The sequence below is a fragment of the Sitophilus oryzae genome, unplaced genomic scaffold (genome assembly GCF_002938485.1).
Source record: "Sitophilus oryzae breed Bouriz unplaced genomic scaffold, Soryzae_2.0 scaffold_402_pilon_pilon, whole genome shotgun sequence".
In the NCBI taxonomy this organism is placed as follows: domain Eukaryota; kingdom Metazoa; phylum Arthropoda; class Insecta; order Coleoptera; family Curculionidae; genus Sitophilus; species Sitophilus oryzae.
The window spans coordinates 659,149-682,476 of record NW_022146977.1 but is presented as its reverse complement, the minus strand read 5'-3'; the positions used below and the strand labels follow the sequence as shown (position 1 = coordinate 682,476).

General features: G+C 31.2%; 1 protein-coding gene and 1 long non-coding RNA gene across 2 annotated transcripts in view; one reads left to right on the top strand and one right to left on the bottom strand.

Moving 5' to 3' along the window:
- Nucleotides 1-23,328, bottom strand: part of LOC115885609 (metabotropic glutamate receptor 4) — a 350,895-nt gene that overhangs the window by 4,248 nt on the left and 323,319 nt on the right. The window contains exons 11-13 of the mRNA XM_030904570.1: nt 8,013-8,175; nt 5,810-6,023; nt 1,388-1,539 (exon numbers count right to left, since the gene is read on the bottom strand). Coding sequence (XP_030760430.1) covers nt 1,388-1,539; nt 5,810-6,023; nt 8,013-8,175 — 529 coding nt within the window. The remainder of the gene's footprint in view (nt 1-1,387; nt 1,540-5,809; nt 6,024-8,012; nt 8,176-23,328) is intronic.
- On the top strand, nt 4,560-4,994 carry LOC115885578. Its single transcript, XR_004050765.1, has 3 exons — nt 4,560-4,646; nt 4,704-4,772; nt 4,827-4,994. It is a non-coding gene; the product is annotated as an uncharacterized LOC115885578 (long non-coding RNA).

The window sequence follows — 23,328 nt, the reverse complement described above, 5'->3', positions numbered from 1 at the left end:
ATTATTTGGAAAAGCGGAAAGGGTAGTTTTTGCAAGGGTAGAGGGTTGTTTTGTGAATAACTTTTCTGAGGTTATTCTTTTGCAACGTGGGTTCCTTTTTTTGAAAACTACATACTTTTTCCTACAAAAAAGGTACTCTTGTTGCACATCGCCCAGAGCGATGGTTTTCGAGAAAATTGAAGGAGATTGCTTTCAACCCTCCTCTGATGGGTTGCTAACTGGTTAATCAACATAAACTTATGAAAGTTATGGCGGTTCAAAAGTAACCAAGTAGTTATCAAATAATTAATCGAAAAATCAAAATTTCATGATATTTAAAACATCTTATTGCGTTAAAAAACGAAATAATTCACTAGATTTCTACTTCTAGAGCCACTTGAAAGCTTTGATTTACTCAGTGTCGATTAATACTGAAGAGCGACTACGGCAACGCATTATTGACTGTTCCAGTCAAATTCGGACAACACCAAGGATATTCCACAGGGTATCTTGGAGAAGAAGAGCAGATGTCTGCATTGAAATGAATGGTGGTCACTTTAAACATTTACTATGAATGAATTAAGGAATGCATTATTTTAATAAGGAATTATGGTAATTGGTTTATTTCGTTTTTAAAGCAATAAGATGTTTTAAAAATCATGAAATTTTGATTTTCCAATTAATTATTTAATAACTACTTGGTTACTTTTGAACCGCCATAACTTTCATAAGTTTATGTTGATTAACCAGTTAGCAACCCATCAGAGGAGGGTTGAAAGCAACCTCCTTCAATTTTCTCGAAAACCATCGCTCTGGGCGATGTGCAACAAGAGTACCTTTTTTGTAGGAAAAAGTATGTAGTTTTCAAAAAATGAACCCACGTTGCAAAAAAATAACCTCAGAAAAGTTATTCACTAAACAACCCCCTACCCTTGCAAAAACTACCCTTTCCGCTTTTCCAAATAATTTTTCAGTATCACCATTTGATTTATGGTCAAAATTTATGACAGAGGATTTTTTTTCGAAATTTTATCTCTGTCTGGATCCTGTGGTCACGAAGTGCTTTTGTTGATGGTACTGTACCCTCATGGGCATCATACTTTTGTCTTCACATTTCTTTAATGTAACTCCTTATGATGCATAAAGCTGCAAAAATACTTGGTTAGATCATATAAGGATTACTATTTTATAATTAGCAGTAGATAAATAGTATTTATCTATTATACAGGGTGTCATTGAAATGGTGTAAGCTAAAAACTATGCTTAAGTAGTTTAAAATTAGTTCATTAAAACAGACACTGCCTTTTTATAAGATTTTGTGTAATATGATGCAATCAATCAAGCAATCGCATCTTTTTATCTCATAGGATTTTGTTTTCAACTGAAGAATTCTATAATTTTATCTTACCTTTGGTGAAAACAGACATGCCAGAGTAACTGTGGCTGATAGACTGATAGTCACTGACATGCTGGTGATCCTTAGGGCCACATGGTTGGCTGTTCCAAAATACAAAGGAACAAATGCTAACCATATAACGCAGGTGGTATACATTGTAAATCCTAAAAAAATAAGCAATATAGGAAAACCTTGATCTATACAGGGTTGTTCACCACATACGACACGGAGTATTGTAGCTAAACGATTATATTTTTACAAATTTCAAGATATGGGTTCGATGAAGGACTATTAGGGGTACAATTTAAAAATAATTTTACAAGATACAGAGTGTCCCAAATAAGTAAAAAATATCAAAGTTGTATTTTTTTAAATGGAACACCGTGTATATTATTAGATTTTAGTTTCTACGATTAAATAGAGGTTAATTTGATTAAGGTTTATTATACTTAACATTACCGTTTTTGAAAATATTTTCACTTGTGAAATTGCAGTAAAACTTTTAAGGTTTCATTTTCCAAGGGTATCAATGTTTTAATACTAAATATTTACTGAAGTTTATTTATTGATCAGTTATTGTGTTGAAATAATAAAAATAAAACTACCTTATACAGAGTGTCTCAAAATTTATTTTAAATAATTATTAGCTTCAAACGGCAATAACTTCTTTAATTTAAATAGAACGCCCTGTATATTTTAGGAGAATCAGATGCACAATTTAATTGTCTATCAAATTGTATTATACCGTTTTTTACCTATCCCTTCAAGTTTTCGTAGAAAATGCATTTTCTTATAATTTAGACCTCCTTTATCAATATATTCATGGAATATTGACATTCTAGGTTGTTTTAAAGCAACAAATGTAACAATGTAAATAGGTTAGTAATATTATCGTTTTTAGCAAAATGATAATATTACTAGCCCATTTGTATGCAAAAAAGAAAACTATTTAAATCTTTATTAAAGAGTATACCATTAATTAAATATAACACCATTATTTCCGCCTCATATATACTAATTAAACATACTTAATTGTGTTCGTTAATAAATTATTATAAATAAATGTGGATTTGAGTCAGAAATCAATATAATAATAAGTTATCAAAATTAAAGTCTCTGTTATAAATAAGCATTTATTAAAAAATGAAATATCATTTTTAAGGTGTTACTTTTTATCACACTGTCTAATACCCATACAAAATTCAGTTGTTTAGTATTTGGAGCAATTATTATTAATCAACGCAAACAGTCAGTTAATGTAGTTTGAATACTGGAATCATATTAATTGGTCCTCTTTAACAAATATTTAAACAATTTTTTTTTTATTTTTTAATGAAATAAACGAATTATATCGACAATATTAGTATCTGTACTCTTTAAAAATCTTTAAAAATAATCTAAAATGTCAATATTCCATGGGTATAAATAAGTTCTAAATTACAAGAAAATTCATTTTCTACGGAAACTTAAAGAGATAGGTAAAAAATGGTATAATATAATTTGATAGACAATTAAATTGTGCATCTGATTCTCGTAAAATATACAGGGTGTTCCATTTAAATTAAACAAGTTATTGCCGTTTGAAGCTAATAATTATTTAAAATAAATTTTTAGACACTCTGTATAAGGTAGTATTATTTTTATTATCACAATAACTGATCAATAAATAAACTTCAGTAAATATTTAGTATTAAAAGCTTTGATACCCTTGGAGAAATGAAGCCTTAAAATTTTTACTGCAATTTCACAAAATTGAAAATATTTCAAAAACGGTAAGGTTTAAGTATAATAAACTTTAATCAAATTTACCATTATTTTAATAGTAGAAACTAAAAATGTAATAATGTACAGAGTGTTCCATTTAAAAAAAATACAACTTTGATATTTTTTACTTATTTGGGACACTCTGTATCTTGTAAAATTATTTTTAAATTGTACCTCTAATAGTCCTTCATCGAACTCAAAACTTACAATTTGTAAAAATCTCATCGTTTAGCTACAATACTCCGTATGTGGTGAACAACCCTGTATATTCACTTTAAATTATTTGTGTTTAATATAGTTTAGTAATACCGTGCTGGCAACTGTTACATTTTGGTCGGTATTTACATGTATGAAAGTAAATCGCATAGGGATCTTATAAAGTCGGAGTGAGAGAAATGCGACGGTGTGTTGTTGCGGTGTTGCCGGTACGCCTTTCCCTATCAGGTAAAGTAAAATCACGATCGCAAACCGCTTATTTTTAAAAGACTTTTTTTTCGAGAAGATAACTAGATAAAATCATTAGACATGTTTCTGAGCATCTGAAATGGAATTATAAGGATATCGTTAGGGTGTCATTTTTTATAACGATATAATCGTCAGTAATAAACGTCAGTAATCGCGATAAATAAACGTCAGTAATCGCGATAATTTAAAAACTCAACTTTTTAACACATAACTCAAGAAACACTTTAGATATTGAAACTTTAATTATTTTGAAGATCGGATCTTTTACAATATGTTTACACAAAAATATTCAAAAATTTTAAACCCATCCATTTACTTTTAGAGCATAGCAATTTTCAGCAATCGTGTAATTTTTTTATTGATAAAGATTTTCACATACTATGTGTGTTCTACGAAGAAAATACAGCAGAAATATTGAGAAAGTTTTTGAAAAAATACAATCAATTATTTCTAATAGATTTTGAGATATCAACTTTTGAATTCAGAGTTCTAATAGCGCGACCACTGTCAAACACCAACTCAATTTCACTTATTTTTACTAAAAATGCAAGTGTTTCTAGCTTGCACTTAAAAATTTTCAAGCTATAGGGAAAATTACAACGACTCGTTAATAAATAAACAAATAAATTATCACGAGACGTAATTAAATCGTGAAGCTGAACGCATGATGTACACCTTTCCCTGGAACTTTAAGTACTGACAGAGGTACTGATTGGGTCGACTGGACAACTGCGACAAATCTGCTACATCCCCTTCCACGTCTCTTAGCAATGTGCAGAGTCTTTCGGTTTATTTCATACGTTTGGCAACGTGTTTACTGTTCTCTCTTTGTTCAGTACATTATAAACGCATTATACTCTTCTTACGTACGGAAATCTCGACCCAAGACTAACCTTTGCCAGCCCTTAGTGTAACGTTTTAATAAAACGATACTATTGGCAACCCAACATACACCCTACCCAATTAGTTCTGACTAATTTCGGATACTCTGTTGATCGTACTAGCCCTTGTCGGCGCAGAATTTTCATGGGTATTTTTGGTGGTAAGTTTGATCTTCATCACATTTTTATTCTTTTGGTTCAAGCTTATTTCTTTACAGATTTTCTAAACGTGGTTTTGGTTGTCTTGTCACGAGTTTAATTTTTGAGTAAACCCTCAGCATCGTGAGGTAAGTTCTAAAATTTCTAAAATGCATTTTGTGCATAAGTTGTATCGTTTCCAGGGTTTTACCGTCCAGTTACATGGCGAGTTATATGTCGTGATTGGTGGTTTGAGGTACGAGAGCCTGTATCTATGATCCATGTTTGATTTCCACATGGCTGGTGGTATTGTAAGGGGCTGTTCGAGGCTGTGGTAGATTGGGGATGAGCTCCCACACCTAACGTCCATACACCATCCAGAAGGACGAGCCAAAGCCTGGAATTGCACCGGATAATCAGGCCAGATTTCATTTTTTTTTATTAACTCATTTCAAATCTATTTACTTACTGTTGACGAATTGCGTAATTAATTATGTAATTATTAGATATTTTTGAATTTCATTATAAAATATAACTTTCTTAATTTTAAATATACAAATTTTTTTATATATATTAATATCTTGTCAAGTATTTTGTGATGGTGTTACTTGACATATTTATTTAATTAACTTTTAATTGATTTACGGAATTATGTGCGCATACAACAAGGTTCATGAACTGCGTTAGTTTGAGGTACTTATTTAACTTTATTTTGCGTAATTTAATATTAATATGTCAATGATTTTTAATCAACAGAACAAGTGATACTATTTTTTTATGTCATACATTTAAATTTTGATTACTTATTATTCTTAAGTATTAATTCATTTTAAAAACCTAACTTCATTCATCAATTACTGTCCTTGTCTAATATTCTTTTAATTATAAATAAATTTAAGTTGAGGTAAAGAGATCTATTATTTCTGAGTGAATGTCCTGGCGCCCAATAATTATTGTTTTATTGATTAATTATAACACCTAATAAAAAAAACGAACCTACGACTGCTCGCAAAGACGAAAAGCTGCCGTTTGCATTGTAGTTAATATCGAAAAGCAGATACATGATATACGTTATTTTTGTAAATTTTAGTCCAAAACAATGTGATTTTAATTTTTAGTTATGAGTTCAAAAGGCAATGAAATAATAAATTAAAGGAATGATTTTACCCAGACTACGATTACTTACCGATATGCTTTGATTCGTTAAAAGCTTCCGGTATTTTTCTAGTCAACACGGCATACACTGTACATACAACTATCAAAAATATCGGATAAGTAAAGGCTATCATGTACGAAGCATCGATGTATGACGAACACACCAGCAAATTGTCCTCCCTTGTCGGATAGTGATGTATGGCTCTAGGCGGAGATATGATCATCCATACGGCGTTGATGAGTACCTAAAACCAGAAAATGGTCATTTTTGCCAATGTGTCAGGATTTGTTAATGTTCTAGTAGTAGAGCTGTAGGTAAGATTAATACCGAGTTTAATGGTAATATATGTGGAGGTATTAGATTTGCATATATGTGGTCTGTGTGATATTTTGAAAAAAGGATTGCTGTCATGCACGGTATATTTGGAGAATTTAAATGTTGATAAATCGTGTTTTGATACTGTCTGTAACCATGCGAGGATTAATAAATCTTGTAGGATTAATGAAGCTCATTACAGTACAGAGTTTAGAAACAGATCATAATATACAGGGTGGCTCATCGAAAAAGTTCCGCAAGGCATAACGGCCAGGGTAATTTTTTTCAGAAAATTCAAAAACACGTCAATTTTGTTCGTGAGGGGGACAATTTTTGCCCCAAAAATGATTGCAAAATCTTCAACCCTCTAAGCGGGGGTGTCATCCCCCAATTTTGTTCAAATGGGAAGAGGGGTTAAGTGGTACCGCATTGGAAAGGGCTTTCTATTCTCTATACTTTCCCGCTTTGTTTTTGAAAATCGGTCGAGCCATTGAGAAAATATGAAGGATTGAAATTTGAAAAGTTTATTTAAACATTTATCAGGGTAAATGATAAGGATAAATTCCTTCGACCAATTTGCTGTTTTTTCTTATATTTCTAGATGTTTAAGCATTTTTCACTTCTGCCACAAGGATGAACCGATCGGGTTAGGTAGAGTGTACTTTCTTTTTGAAAGGTGTAGTTAATCGGCACAACTGTCGGTACTGGGCTGAGGACAACCCCAGGGTTTTTCTCGAGGTGCACACACAAAACTCTAAGAAATTGAACGTGTGGATTGGTATTTTTAGAAATTCTATTGTGAGTGCTTTTTTCCTTCCTGGAAATCTAACAGGTGATATGTACTTGGATTTACTGGAAAATACTGTTACGGATTCCGTGGGTCCACTATTTAAACTCACGATAAAATACTTAACGAATTTATTTGTTTCACTCTGTACACACAACTTATACTATTTACAACACAACTTATGCAACTACTATTACTCTAACGGTATTTCGCGGTATTTTCAAACTTCACACTATCTTCAGACTTGACTTCAAACTTCCAAAACTTTAAACTTCAAACTTCCAACTGTCAAAGCGCGGGCCTTATATACCCCCTGGCGGTTGTTTCTAGATTTTTCTAAAGAATTCTATAATTTTCTTTACTTTCTGACGAATGCGCCAGGTTCCTCAAGGCACATTGCGATTTTTTAGCAGTATGCAGTTATGCAACCAGTAATACACCTTGACAATACCATCATCGACCCAGCCCTAACTGACATCATAGAGAACAATCCTGGATATGTTGAAGCAGAACTAGTATTTCAACAAGACGGTGCACCTCCACATTACTCTCAAAATGTGCGTAATTATTTAAACAATAACTTTCCCGTTCGGTGGATAGGACGAAGGGGTGCAATTGAGTGGCCTCCCTGGTCACCCGATTTGACTCCTTTAAACTTTTTTCTATGGGGAAACATAAAAAGTAAAGTGTATAGCACTCCACCCGCCTCATTAGAAGACCTGCGAAGACGAATTATTGATGTTTGTTGCGAAGTGACCCCGCAAGTTCTTCAGAATGTTCTAGAACTGGTTGAAAATAATTTGTATTACTGTATGGAGGTTGACGGGCAACATTTTCAGCATTTTCTTCATTAATAAGATAAGATTTTTTCATTAATTCAATTTATGCGTTTTTTGCAAAAAAAACTTTTCAAATTTCAGTCTTTCATATTTTTTATAATAATCGAAAGTTTATAATCTGTATAATCTGTGGTAATAGACTCTTAACAAGGCTGTGCAGCCGCTACGGTTTTAGTTTACTTCTTAGACATATTTGATAAATTGTGGGACAAAAAAAGTGTATCAAAAATAAAAATATATATATATATATATAGAAGAAAGAAATGATATAGAAACAAACAAACCAAATTACCTGTACTCCCACCAAGCCCGTACAAATGATAAGCTGCGATCGCGGGGATATGAAGTTGGGCCTTTTGGCCGAATGTTTTCCCGCTTTAAAAATCCGAGAGATCCGATTGGTTTTCGTTAGCAGCGCTGCGTAGACGACGGTGAAACAGAATCCGGCGCCGAATCTGCAAACAAAAGAGGAGAAAAAGTTGAAAAATGTGGATATGTTACGGTTCGGGTAAAACTGGAGTTCGAAGTGATTAGAGTAGGCGGTTGTTTGGCCAAAATCTGTTTTTACATTGTTCAATTAATTCAGTTTTTAATCAACGTATGTTTGTTTACGGTTCAGTTTTATTGGGTGATGAGAGAGAATTAAAAATAAATTTTAGGTGGTCGTTTTTAGATTTTAAATATTTTTAAAAAGAACTATTTTCTATAACACAGTTCAGTAGTGAATTTATCTGATCTGATTGGTAGTGGTAAGGCGATGGGTAGATCCGGTCCCTCCATGGACCTACGTCCAGGTTCCAGTTCTATCGAATCTACAGGGTGTTCCGAACTGTATTCCGGATTTCGGAGACATATTCTGGAGATAAAAATAAGTAAAGAAATTCGTATAAATTATGTCTTAAAATGCTTGGTTTCGGAGATACAGGGTGTAGAAGTTTCATTTTTATTTCGTATTTTTTTTCAAATAATTTCTGAAAACGTCAGTATTTAGATGAAAATTGGTGTCCAGGAGTTTTTTGACATGAGAAATTTGATTGTGATGTCACTATGATTCCTGTACTTGTAGTAGGCGCCACCTACATATGTTTTAACTAGTTTGAAAAGTAGTAACTTTTCGTCTGTACCTGTATAAAACTAGTGAGTAAAAAAATATACATTTACGACGTTTTTTTACGTAATAAACGTCTCTTGGTAAAAATCGCCATCGAGTAATGGTCATCACTGACATAAATTAAACTTGGTGACTGAATAGTTATTAGACTAAAATCATAAATTTGAAATGTTTTTGTGCCAAATGTTCAGTAGAAACCATTTTATCATCATTTTTTCAAAGAAAAATTTATGATTAATTTAAAAACTTGAAAAGTTCCCAAATTTATCATTTCAATCAAATAACTACGTTTTTTTTAGTCAATAATGACATGTATTGACTATTTCCATTCTAAATATCTTAAGAACGATTGTTCGTAGCTATTTTTACCAAGAGACCTTTTTTACGTAAAAAATGTCGTAAATGTATATTTTTTTACTCACTACTTTCAGACAGGTACGAACAAAAAGTTATTACCCGTCAAAAGAGTTAAAACACATGTAGGTGGCGTCCCCTACAAATAGGAGTCATTTTGACATCAAAATCAAATTTCTCATGTCAAAAAACTCCCAGACACGAATTTACATCCAAATATAGACGTTACTTCAGAAATTAATTGAAAAAATTGAAATTTGTACACCCTGTATCTCCGAAACTAAGCATTTTAGGACATACATGTATACGAACTTTTTTACTTATTTTTATCAGCAGAACATGCTGCCGAAGTTTCTGGAATTCAGTTCGGACCATCCTGTATATCATTCTAACCTTTAATTTTCATTTAATTAAATTTTGTTTTGTATGAAGAAATCTGCGTTCATAAATTTTGAAGTCCGTTAGAGAAATCTGATGTTTACGTATTGCCAAATCCTCAACATATCAGCTAGTATGAGAGCTAGCAACGTCGGAAAAACAAGTATTTTAAAACGTCTGGCTCTTTGATATATATTTTACTATGCTCTCTAGAACAGCATGCGGCCCGTCTGGCTGCCGGTAATCGTTGCGTTCCCTACTGCGCATTGAAAGAACATCCTATATTTTTATTAGTCCTTTAAATTCTAGTATTGAATATAATTCGAACATGTCTCCATAGCGCAGTGCGTAGAGTTTCCGACGACGAACCGAGGATTCAGAGGTCGAATCCGGGTCAGGGCAGGCTTTTTTATTTTATTTTCGTTTATATTCTGATCGTAAAGTATTAACAAATTCTGGTGATTAAAAAAAACAAATATTTATTACTTCACTATCAGAATATAAACGGAAATTCTACGTTGACGTGTACGAAGGCTGAATAGTGTGTTGCTTACATAGACTTAAAATAAAATATAGATTACACTATTTACATCTTAACGCGGACAAACAATCTTTTTTGTACACATGTTTACTTCTGAGTACAGTCGACCGAGCCTTCCTCATCCAGCCTATGTTGTCACGTCTTTAATATTATCAATTTTTTTTCTTGTTATATACATATATTGAGATATTAATACTACAGTTTAATAAAGTAGGTTTTAATATTCCAGAGATGTATTAAATAGTCCTTATACTATTAAATTATAAGTCGGATACTGCTTAAAAAGGATAAGTTCCTTACAATATGACAACACGGGATTAGAGGCGAGGGAGCCTATTCATTCATTTATTACCTTGTAGTAAGTGTCGCACGTGTTATGTGCATTCTTTGTTGCCGCTATCTCCCCGACGCTGTATTAACGCATTTTCTTAGCTTGTAGTACTTAAGTGTTTATTTTATTGGCACTTTTTCTGTTCAAGAACTATAAAATATGGTTCACCAGTGCCAAATTTGTAAGAAATTTGACTTAAATAATCCATTTAAGTCTTGAAACGACTTTTGACCTGTAGGCAACTCTCAATTTACCCATTGGGGAGTCAGTGGCGTTGTTGTAGAAAGGCGCTTATAGATAATATTTTAGTAAAATGTAAATCTGATTTTTCTCTTACATTACATTATTTACTTACTTACATTGTAAGAAAATCATAATTATAACCCTATTAATAAATTGACAATGTTTTTTTTTAAATATATTCGGTTTATTCTAAAATTATCTTCAGAATCTAAAAATAACATACAAGAATTTTAAAATGATATTACATTATGAAACAATATTTTTTAATATACCGGGTCGTCTCAAAAAGTGGCTCACCCCTATAACTTTTTCTTTTTAGATAAAAAAACAGATTTGTATGTTAGTAGGTATATATGATATAAATTAGATTTATTGACGTATTCAATTGTTATTGGTCTCTTCCTGTCGCCGAAATGATTACATCTTTGATTTTGAAAGGCACCCTCGGTATATTATTTTTATTCGATAAAAATGACACTCTGAATAGAATGACATATCATATGTCAACTTTTGACATTGTCGCTTAAAAATCCAAATCCTATTTTAAATTTCAATCCAGGGTGCCCATGGTATTGTTAAAAACACTAAGTTTTAATCAAGGAGCCTTGGAAAATACCAGTAGTTTTGATCGTCTAATAGGTTTCGTGTTCTTGTCTAGGCCCGGTTAAAAGATGTACAAATCGTATTTTTAATCATACATATGTCAATTTTTCAAATGGAACAAGGGTGACTCATTAGCATATTTGGAAAAAGCATTTTTTTATGAATATATTGATACCACACACTTGGTATTTCGAGTCAAATTGTCGTTATGAACCGCGTGTTACAATTACAATTAAACCATATGCGAAAATGTCAAAAGTTGACATATGATATTTCATTCTATTCAGAGTGTCATTTTCTATCGAATAAAGTAGAAATATACCGAGGGTGCCGTTTAAAAATTAAAAGTTATAGTCATTTCCGGTGACACAGGAAGTGACCAAAAACAATTGAATGCGTCAATCAATCCTAATTTATTTCATATACTAACATACTAAATCTTGTTTTTTTATTTGAAAATATAAAAAAATTATGGGGATGAGCCACTTTTGAGCCGCACCCGGTATAATAAAGACAGTACCGAGTTAAATAAATGTAGTTTTTATTTTATCCACTTCCTATCACCTTCCTTGCTTTAATGGAACAGATTTATGTTTTCTCTAATTTACATAATAAGACATCACTTAACTAGAAAAAAAATTACAACAATCATTTTTTTTTCTCTCCCTGTCGCCGATTCTATTATATCTGTGGAATAGATCCGGTTTTGATTAATATTAGGGGTTGTAAATGTTTGACTAAAATTAATAATTTATTATTAATTTCAAAAATTACGTAATTTCGATTATAAAATTTCTTCTATAACGTGTATTTTATTATGTTTATCCTTTTCGGACTCTAAGACGTTTTTTCTAAACTTTTATGTAAAAAACCTGTCCTAAATCTTAATAAAATATAAAAACGTTTAAATACGATATATTTTTAATTTACTTATAGCTTCATTAAAATAAAAAAATTACCCGGCTATGATACGGAGAGTTCAGGTGTACTTGAGAAACGAAAGACAGTGTTGTGTTTCTCGGCAGAGTCGTCAGGGAACGACCGTTACGACAGAGACAACCTATCTATCGCTCGTGTCGCACTCGTTATAACCTAAAACAATAACACAACAATAACAAGACATTGTCTGACCGCATGTTCCAGCTATTTATGAATGAGATGCTTAGTCTATATTTTATTTTAAGTCTATGGTTGCTTAGTTTTATTTTGTAAAGATGTTCATTACGTTGACAGTTAACAGTAAAAGCTGGAAGATTGCTTCTGGAACATTCTCCTATTCTTTTATAAGGGATCCGTCACTTGAAATAGGACTTTTAATTTTTGTACTCAAAATTTTTAAATTATTTTTTCATGTATTTTGTAAGTTTTACCATTTTACTCTTGATTGAAAGAGGTTTTTAATTTAAGTTATATTTATTTTCTTTGTTTTTTTTACTAAAACAGTGGAATATTTTTCTAAAAAAACAAGATTATAAGCAATAGACTTTTTCTTTTTCAATTTGTCATCCTATTCTACCAACTTAAAAGGTAGTTAAAACAAAACTTTAAATACCTATGTTAATTTATTCATTCAGCGCATTAAAGTTTCTGAGCTTTATGCTAATAGGTAAATTCCTGTTGCTTTTATTGAACATTTTATTCTTGCTTTAACTTTACTTTTATACTTATACTTAATTTTAGACTTAGACTGTAGCGAAAGAATCTACCCCCGGGGAGGCATTAAACGGTGATGTTTGTTATTTTTATGGTTGTTGACGCAGGGAGATATGAAAAAAACAAAACAGTGAGATAACCTTAGAGACCAGATTTTATTTGTAAAAGTTTTGCAAAGAGCCTTTAGCTCGACGCAAAGTAGTATTTTTTTCCACCAAAATCTGAACATTTGGGGTAATGACAGTAAGTATAATATTTACTTTTTATACAAGACGATAAAATGGTATTTCATCGTCATGTATTTATATTCAGAAATTATTATTTCAAGGAATTTATTACGGGTAGAAAAAATATTGTGCTGGGATGGCGTTGGTTTCTACGTAACTTGACAAATAAATAAAGCTGTCTCTTTAGTTGTCAGTATTGAGTCAATATTTTTTAATTCTCATTCGTGTCGATTGCTGATTGAATTGGAGCCAGAATTGGCTCAAAACGAAATAAGTAAATTACCAACAGATATTCAGGCTGAGGCGACAAACGCCAGATCCATACTACTTCCATTTAAATCCCGAATAACTTATGAAAAGGAATACAAAAATTTTCAAAAATGGAAGCAATTAAAAAACGTGCGAGAAGAAATAAAGTTTTTAACCTATCCTCGCTGTTAAAGTACTAATTTATCTACTATTTTTGATAGATATAAGGCAATTTTAATAGTTGTTACGGAAAAAATACATTTTAAATATTTAATTTTAATAAATTAGTAACTCCTGGTGCATAATTTCTCTATCAGAATATGAACACATTTTTACATTAGTTCAGTTATTCCTCTCTTTCATTTCTTTCTAATTTTTCTTAATATAGTCTTTGTTTTATATTATTGAGTATTTATGTATACACTGCTGTAAAAAAATAAATTAAATTTCAAATGGATACTGTGTTATTATACAGGGTTGTTCACCACATACGACACGGAGTATTGTAGCTAAACGATGAGATTTTTACAAATTGTAAGTTTTGGGTTCGATGAAGGACTATTAGAGGTACAATTTAAAAATAATTTTACAAGATACAGAGTGTCCCAAATAAGTAAAAAATATCAAAGTTGTATTTTTTTATCTTGAAAACGAAAAGAGATAGGACTAATAAATTTTATGGAAGCATTACTGTTATGAACACACACTTTTGTAATTTTTCCACTTTTTTTAAATGAGTGGAAGGGATTGAAATAAACTACCCCTATCATTCTTTGTTAACGAAATTTAAAGCAAAAACCTCATCAAAACATGAAAAAAAAATAATTTGGATTTAAAAAAAAAAAAAAAACTTTTTTATCTCTTGTATTTTTTTTTTTGATAAAACTCACCGATTTTGAAATTAAAAATAAATTGTAAAGCATTACATGTCAGGACATAAAACCATTTTCTTGATAATAGAATCTTAAGTGGGCTGCTGTAATTTTTTTAGGAAAAAATCTAGTCGGCCGACTGTTTACTTTTTATGTGTTCCTAATATTATTTTTATTTGACATTACTCTACTGCAATACGTATTATCTAGGATGATTATTATTATCGTTATTATCACTAGATTCTTAATCTAAATGTTTTTTGCCTGAACATGTAAGACTTTACCATTTTATTAATTTCCATCGGCGAGTTTTATCAAAAAAAACACAAGAGGTAAAAAGTTCTAAACAAACTAAACTATCCCAATTAAAGCATTTGCAATGTGTTTGATAAGATTTTTCTTTAAATTTCGTTTAACAAGAATGATAGGGGTAGTTTATTTCAAACCCCTTCCACTCATTTTAAAAAGTAACAAAATTACCTGAAAGTGTATTTTCATAACAGTAAATGCTTCCAATTAAAATTTCATTAGTCTATCTCTTTTCGTTTTCAAGATTAAAAAAAATAAAAACATTCATTTTCCGCCATTCTTTTGTACCGCGATATCTCCGTAATGGTTGACTTTTGAACCCAACGTTTATAAAGCAAACTACCCTTTATTTTCAACAACGAATCACCCCCTAAAGTTTTTCGCATTTGTTTTAAAACACCCTGTATATTTATAAAATTTGGCAAATCAAATATTTATAATTGATTTTTTAATAAAGCCTTTTTTCTATCTCACCACCGCACCTTCTATTCTGAACGATGTTTGCGATGCAAAGTTAAATAGTTTAAAATTTGCAAAGCTATTTGTCTGGTTCGAGATTAGGTTAGGGACAGATTTCCCCTGCGGCTGACTAAATAACAAACAACATCGATGGCAAATGACACAGCCATCTTATGTTAGATGCAGTTCTTTCTACGGAAGAAAATCTAACGAACGAAACTCGTTCAGCGCTTCAACGCGTTGTATTATCTCATGCATTAAATTAGTTTTTATTTGCATTTTGATATTTTATAAATTTTGTATGTGATCCCTAATTCGTTTTCATTAGTTTAGTTTGATTTGTGGTTGTAATAGTTCAAAAATCAAATCAGCTCAGATTATTTCTCTTATAATTTCTATAGAATCATCGAGATCTATTCAATTAAAAGAATTTCCCCACCTTGCCTCGGCCATTCTTCACTTAAGAAAAACACGTTCTCACCAGCCTGAACGCGTGCCCTTCACCCACAATTACTTCCGTATCAAAACACTCGATTAAACTGGCCTCTAGTCTAACCAAGTGGGTAAGATAAGCCATTTTATTTGAGAGGGATAGCTGGAGGCCTACCGCGTGTTCTACGAGAGCATGTTTAATTGAGTTATTGATGAGTGGATCGTCTATTGCGATATTCTCGTGATTAACGTGAAGAAGCCGACAAGGAAATCTATGCCTAATAAGAGTTCTCCGAGTATGGAATTAGTTCGAGGCTGTCGTCGAAGTTTATTAGGCGCACCCACGTGTTATTATCCCGTGCCTAAGTATTTCGAGATTGCTTATTAGCGGCGCAGTCTCTCGGGTAGGTGTCTATAATGCCTTTATGGGAATAGAGGAAAATAAGTAGTGAAGGTCGTAATACTTAAAAATATACTGAAGGTGAGCTAAAATATAAAAAATATACTGAAAACTCAAATATAGTCTATAAAATGAATAACTTTGAATTTTGACCGTTATTTTTTACCAACATGGCAAATATAAAATCCCTCTATCAAAAAATTTAACTGATATTCTATAAATTGAGTACCTGAAACGGAATCAGATAAGGTAAACTCTTTTTACTTTCGTAAAAATTTTTTTATCTGCAATAAAAAAAATTATAAAACAAGTCACAGTTCTGCCCCTTTTTCCAAAAATCAACACGAAATAGCATAATTGTCAAAAGTCAAATTCGTCATCAGCTTGGCATTTCTTAAATATCAGACCCAATGCCGTCTCTTAATAGAACAGCCTCGGAGCGAGATTTATGAAGTCACGCTATTTAGATACTACGGATTAATTAATAAATATGTTGATAGAATACAGGGAAAACATAATTATTCCTCGTGTTTTGTTTGTATTTTTAAAAATTGATATAGTTTACATGAAATATACATAATACACAGTTAACAAATACAATATATTAATATACCTATTTATAGTAATAAATACTTGGCAAATAAACTATGAAAAATAAATCAACAAAAAAAAAAAAATGTTTTACAATATACAAATAATGAAAAAAAAAAAAAAAAAAAAAAAAAATGAAAATGTAAAATTATTTTTTAAATTTTGCTAAAATATAAAAAAAATCGCATTTAATTTTTAACAAAAACATTCAATATCTACTAATTAGTGATGTATTAGTTATTGCATTCACACAAATTATATGCTATATTGTGCAAGTATTTAATGTTTCGAAAAATTATATGCAAATAATACAATATCATTAGAAAAAAGGCGTCAGAGATGGCTTATGAAATAAAGATCGCTGTCATTTTATATGTTAAAATTATCTCAAAATTTTTTTTGATTTTCTTGGGATTTAGGTTCGGGAAAAAACGCTGATTAAGTTGTCATTTGGTTTTTCAAATATTTTTGTTGGTTTAAAATAAAAAATCATAGACACAGCACTTGATTTAGGCTTATAAATGTTAGCCAAAACGTTTTTTTTAAAGCAAAAAAAAATAATGAAAAACCAAAATGAAACTTAATCAGCGTTTTTATTTATTAACTATAATATATTATATATATATATATATATATTATATATATATATATATATAATTATATATATATATATATATACTCTCCTATTATATATATATTATACAAAACTAAGAAGAAAATTCTTGGGGATAGCGGTCTAGAGGCAAAAAATTAAACAATTTATTACAAACGCCGAGCTTTCGGAAAATATATATCCTTTTTCAAGGCTAAAACATATCACAAAAGTCAACTGATATTATATATATATATAAACGTACGTGTAAAAAAGTTTAATTTTATAAATAGAAAAATAATCAATTTCCATATGAATAAAGGAACTAAAATTTTGTATAAAAAGTAAAATCTTCTTAAATATTCATGATTTCTGACATTACTAAAAAATTATTTTGACATAGAAAGGTAAATTTAATTATTAATAAAAACACGTAAAAAAACATATAAGGTTAATCACAAGTACAAATAAAATAAAGAAAAAATCCAAATTTTTAAATATTATTTTTATTTTTAATAAAAATGGAGTAAGAATGAATATATATTACTAAGATCCTCATATCTTTTCTTTTATTAAATACAATTATCATTAATGTCAACACAAAAAAAAAAAAATCAAAAAAAAATTGTATTAATAAAAGAAAAGATATTGAGGATCTTAGTAATATATATCTTTTCTTACTCCATTTTATTTAAAAATAAAAATAATATTTAAAAATTTGATTTTTTCTTTTATTTTTATTTAAAAAAAAACTTGTGATTTTTTTTTTTTTATATTAACTTATTTATATTAACTGTTTATATTAACTGTACATAACTGTATATTATGTATATTACTATATCATTTTTAGAATACAAAGCAAAATATGAAGAATAATTATGTTTTCCATGTATTCTACAAACATATTAATCTGTAGTATGTAACTAGCGTGACGTCGTAAATCTCGCTCCGGGCTGTTCTATTAGAGACGGCATTGCTTCAGCATGGCTGCAAGTTGCTAGCTTAATAAAATTAACACTAGAAAAAGCCCGCGGGAAACTGTCAAATCCAAGTTCATTCGTTTCACGACTATACTTAAATATATGACAAGATCCACATTTCTAATTTTGTTAATGAATTAAACATTGACGGCGACAGTGATGCCGAAAATGCGAAAAGTGGGCAAAAAATAATTTCTCACTTACTGCTACATTTTTTAAAATTATTTTTTGTTAAATTGTTTTTTTTTTTTTTTTTTTTTTTTTTTTTTTTTTTTTTAAAATTGAATTATGTATACAGTGTGTACTTAAATTTACCTACAAAAGAAATATTTAAAAAAAAAAAAAAAAATGTAAACAAATTTTAATTATTATTATTTTGTCTTCAATAGCATATTAATTTAAATACTCTATTCTTTGTTAAAGATTTAAAAAATCAAAAAAGTTTGTGTTAAAATACATTAATAAATATACATGGTTTTATTTTCAGCCCCTTACAATAGAATTAGCATTTCGTTTTTACTATAATTAATCCTTTTTTCAGAACTAGTTACCAATAAGTATTACTTAAATTCAAGATATTGACATTCATTTCCATGAGAAAAAAGAAAGTAAATTACATCTGTATATTTTACTGTAGTTAGTTATTAATGAAAGTAACACCTTTGATTAAGGGTAACACCAAAACATCTAAAAGACTGAGCGCTCTTTTCGCATTAGATGTAAGCAGTTTTTCACTTAAATCCATTAATTTTATTATATTTTTAAATAATCTATATTGAAATAGTAATTTATTTTAAAAAAAAAAAAAAAAAATATATTTACATAATTAGAAACTTAGTTACATGAATTTAATACGCAAGAAAACGGAACTAAAATTTATCCTAAAGCTTCTAGATAAAATGGATAAAATATTTAAGATGGATTTAGCAAATGGATAATAAAATAGAATTGTTTAATCTATAATAAGTTTTGGAGCCTCAGGATGCTGTTCTATTTTACTTGACAGGAGAGGTCTTGGTGATCTCTTACTATATCCGAGAAAATTAGTATTTAGAAGGTGCATGACATTCTTGATAAAAGTTGTTGAATGAATATTGACGCATGATAGACACATTGACACGTCTTTATGTTTATCATTAACAATAATTATCTCAAAATTAATGATATTTCTAATAATATAAATTATAATGTCATATAAGCACAAAACGAGGAAAAGCTAGTTAAAATTACACAATAAAAAGTATTATTATTGAATACTTTGTATATCGAAAATTAAATTGAATTAAGAGAAATATATTACAGTTTCCTTTCTAAAACTAATTAAAATAAACCAACAACAATATTTTACAGCACCTAAGAAACACCCAGTAATATACTGTCATTAACCCTAATTATTTTGGGAAACTAAACCATGGTTTTCGGGAAAGTTAGGCAACCTAAAGGGTATTTGTGGGCTAATGTTGGTCATGAAAATTCGTGGTTATGAAGAAAAAAAGGCTAATAATTTACTACATCATATTTTTTGGAGCAATTTGGAAATTTAATTACTTTAAAAAAAAAAAAAATGTGATTTTTAAATTAAGCAGTTCTAAATTACATCAAGGTCTTTAATGATTTGTTTTATGGTACCAGGGAAGTTAAAACTAGAATTACCATGAGGAAAAACAGTTGAAAACATTGTATTTTCTCAGTAGTACCATCAGTTTTTAACTAATTATCACCCAACGTTAAACGCACTATTTTTAATTTAATCAAAATATTTTAGCTTCAGACGATAATTAATTTTATAAAGCTCGAACATTTCTTATCGGGGATTAATAATGGGCCCGTTTTCACTCAAAAATCTTCACGATTCTGAAAATATGGTCTATTAGGAACTATACGAGTGAAATTATAATTAAAAAAAAAACTTTTGGTATTTTGATTTTCTGCCGCTTTTGGGAACTTCTGCATCACTGTGCGGCGCACAGTGGGGCCGATTGCCATTTTTGCGGCCAGAACCTTATAAAACAGAAGTTGCTTTTTCAAAAAGCTTTGATGACCATAGAATACAGAAAAGATCGAAATATTATATTATGCACAGAAAAAAATTTTGGATGCAGATCTGTAACCAGTGAAGGGCAGTAATGTCGAAGGTTTAGTTCTACCGTGTATAATAATTGCAATTTGAAGGGCCCCGAATAATAGGTTTTAAAAATTTATTGGTAATTTTTAATTACAATTAATTTTTTGATTTTTATAAAAGTACAATACTACTTGACTATTTTTAGCTAATTTTGAAAAAACAAAAAAAAAAAAAAAAAAAAAATAAATAATTAATAAATTAGTATAACATAAAAAATAAAATATGCTATTTAACCTTGAGTTTTGTTGAGTGCCCGATTTTTTAGAATTTAGAATGAGTGGGAGGGGGGTTAATCACTTCGACCTTACAGATCCATTGTGTCCCCCTTTCTTGAATCATAACTCATCATACAGTCCCAGGGCTTTGACAAAAGCCAGTATCTGGGACGATTTTATAGAGGTAGTTCTCCATCTCCAATATCAGTCGTTTACCAAAATTCATTTGGCACGAATGGTTGTCGTCTCGGCGCACTCAGTTGTAGTTACTGGTGTTTCACCATCTCCCCCTTTCAATCTACTGAGGTGTTCATTGAGGGGACAGTGTCTGTTGTTAAAAACCCCCGTGACAATCGAAGATTGTTCTTACTCAGGAAGATCTGTGATTTATCTTGATCATAAGCCCTCAGAAACTTCTTCGAGTGTCTTAGACCATGGGCGGCAAAAGATTTTTTTCCATTCCAGGTTTGCGGATTGGAATACTTCTAGGTTCTTGAGTTCCGCCTCGAGTTGGTTACCACTTGGAAGAGAACGGTTCTGTCCAGTTAGTAAAGCGTTCGCTCCTTTTCTAGATCATTTGCTTTCATTGCCTTCTATCCCTTGTGAGCAGGGCCACCCAGTGTAGGAGGCTTTGTTTTCTTTTGCCTAATTTATTTAGCTTTCTCGATGCAATTCTTTGACCTCAATTTCGAATTGATTTGATTACTGAGTTTATTCGCCTAACGCTGCTTGGCTATCAGACAAGATGGCTATTTTCTTGTTTCCGATAGTTCCTATCTATAAGATAAGTTGTACGCATCTCTCGCTAGCGTAGATTTCTGCCGTAAGGATACTATAGGGTAGGTGTTCATTGGTTCGGAGAATTTAGCTCTCGGCCCAACCACTCCGATCCCTGTTCCCGTATTGGTTTTTGGAACATCAGTATACCAAGTCTTATTTGGTATTGGTTCTTTAACTGCCTGGGCAGCGTTTCGCTCTTCCAATCTTCTTATTGCTCAATACTACATTGACATGTCTGTCAAAGTTGTACGTTCTTTGCATATCATCCACTTGGAGCTGCCAGGAGTGGTATTTCCTTTTGAGGGTGTTCCAAGCCCCTGATCTGACAATTCTCCCAGTACTAATTCCGTTAGTGACCATTCTATCATTGTCGCATTGGCATATCTAACAATGACAATGTGCAGTGGTGTTAGGTCTAGATGACCTCCATTGCTGCTGTTGGACAGGTTCTCATGGCTCCTGTGATGCAATCACATGCTAGTCTCTGGACTTTGCATAAGTTAAGCCTTGCCGTCGTTGCTCTAGTTTTGTACCAGGCAACTGCTCCATTAGTAATCATGGGTCTTACTATCATGGTATACTTCCAGCGCAAAATGTTAGTGGAGCAGCCCCATCTATTTTCGGCCAGTCTTCTGCATATCATGAGAGCCTTTATGGCTTTGCTGGTAGTGTTCATAATATGCCTGTTCCACAGGAGTTACTGTCCAGGGTTATTCCCAGGTATTAAACTTCCTGTGTTGGCAGTATTTCCTTTCCATCTATTTTGTGATTTTTCAAGTTTTTCAGACTTCGCCTTCTGATGAATGGCACTACTGCGGTTTTTGTCTGAGTTGATACTCAGCCCGACAGTCCTACACCATCTTTCAGTGATACGGAGTCCTCTTTGGATACTATCACACAAGGTGCCTTAATGTTTCCCCCGAAGCGATCATGACTATGTCATTTGCATACCCAATGCAGTGTATTCCGGCTAGAGTTAATTCATCTTGTAGTTCATCCACCACCAAGCTTTACAGCAAAGGGGAGGTTACTCCACTTTGTGGAGTTCCTTGCGGTGTTTTAACAGCTACAGTTTTGGTGCCCATCTGAGCCTCTGCTGTTCGTGTTGACAGCATTTCCCAAAACCAGCGAATAATAGTTCTGTTCACCCCTCTTGTTTCTAGAGATCGCCTGACCACCTTATGTGGTATATTGTCAAACGCCCCCGCAATATCCAAGAAGGCACAAATTGCTGTTTTTTTAGATACTATAGGTCTTTATGATTTATTTAGATTAAGTTCGTGTGATTTTAATAAAATCTGATACTCATGAATCGCCTGTAATCAAGCACATAGTTAGGAGGTCCAAGAGTCCTAGACCCTTCAGTCCCACCCCACCTCAAATCTTACAATTTGTGGGTTTTAAATGAAATTAAATGACTAGATCGAGGCTTAGCATAATATACAATGTCCCCACTCCTTTTTTTATCCTTTTTAATGGAACAACATGGAGATTTGAAGTAAGGCAATATGTTTAAAATATACGTTTAGTCTAAATATGACAGTATAAAATTTCAACCGTGATGGCGGCTTAACGTAAAATATCCGCACGTAAATTCAAACTATGATATGTACTAAAATAATTGAACCGATTTTAAATTTAAGCATTTAAACGAATTATTTTTAAACACATTACATTACGCTAAATTTAAAACCTTTTTATTAGTTCATCCAAGAAATTCAGAAGGAGAAAAAAAAATTGTGGCACCCAAAACCACCCTGCCCCCGAAATGGTTATTAAAATTTTTTGTGAACCCCCCATCATCCGAAATTAATTTTAGATGCTTGCCTGTAATAGGTACTCGAAAAATCTAGTCCATACTTTCTTGATTACGTGCCGACTACTCATTTTGAGACATGTGAGACCACTATTTTACTTCTTTCAAAACTAGAATTCCAAAAACAATATTTATTTATCGAAAGTTGTTGGTTACGTACGGATAAAAAAATATATCAAACAGACCGATAAACAGACAGAGACAGACAGACGCACATACATGCCACAAGACAACAATATTCGAAATGGCTTGCAAAGCAAAAGTGTAAAAGTTTTGTCATCCGGGTATTTTTTCTTACATTATATTGATGAGCTAATATGCTAGGTATATACGTTATCTTCTCTTTT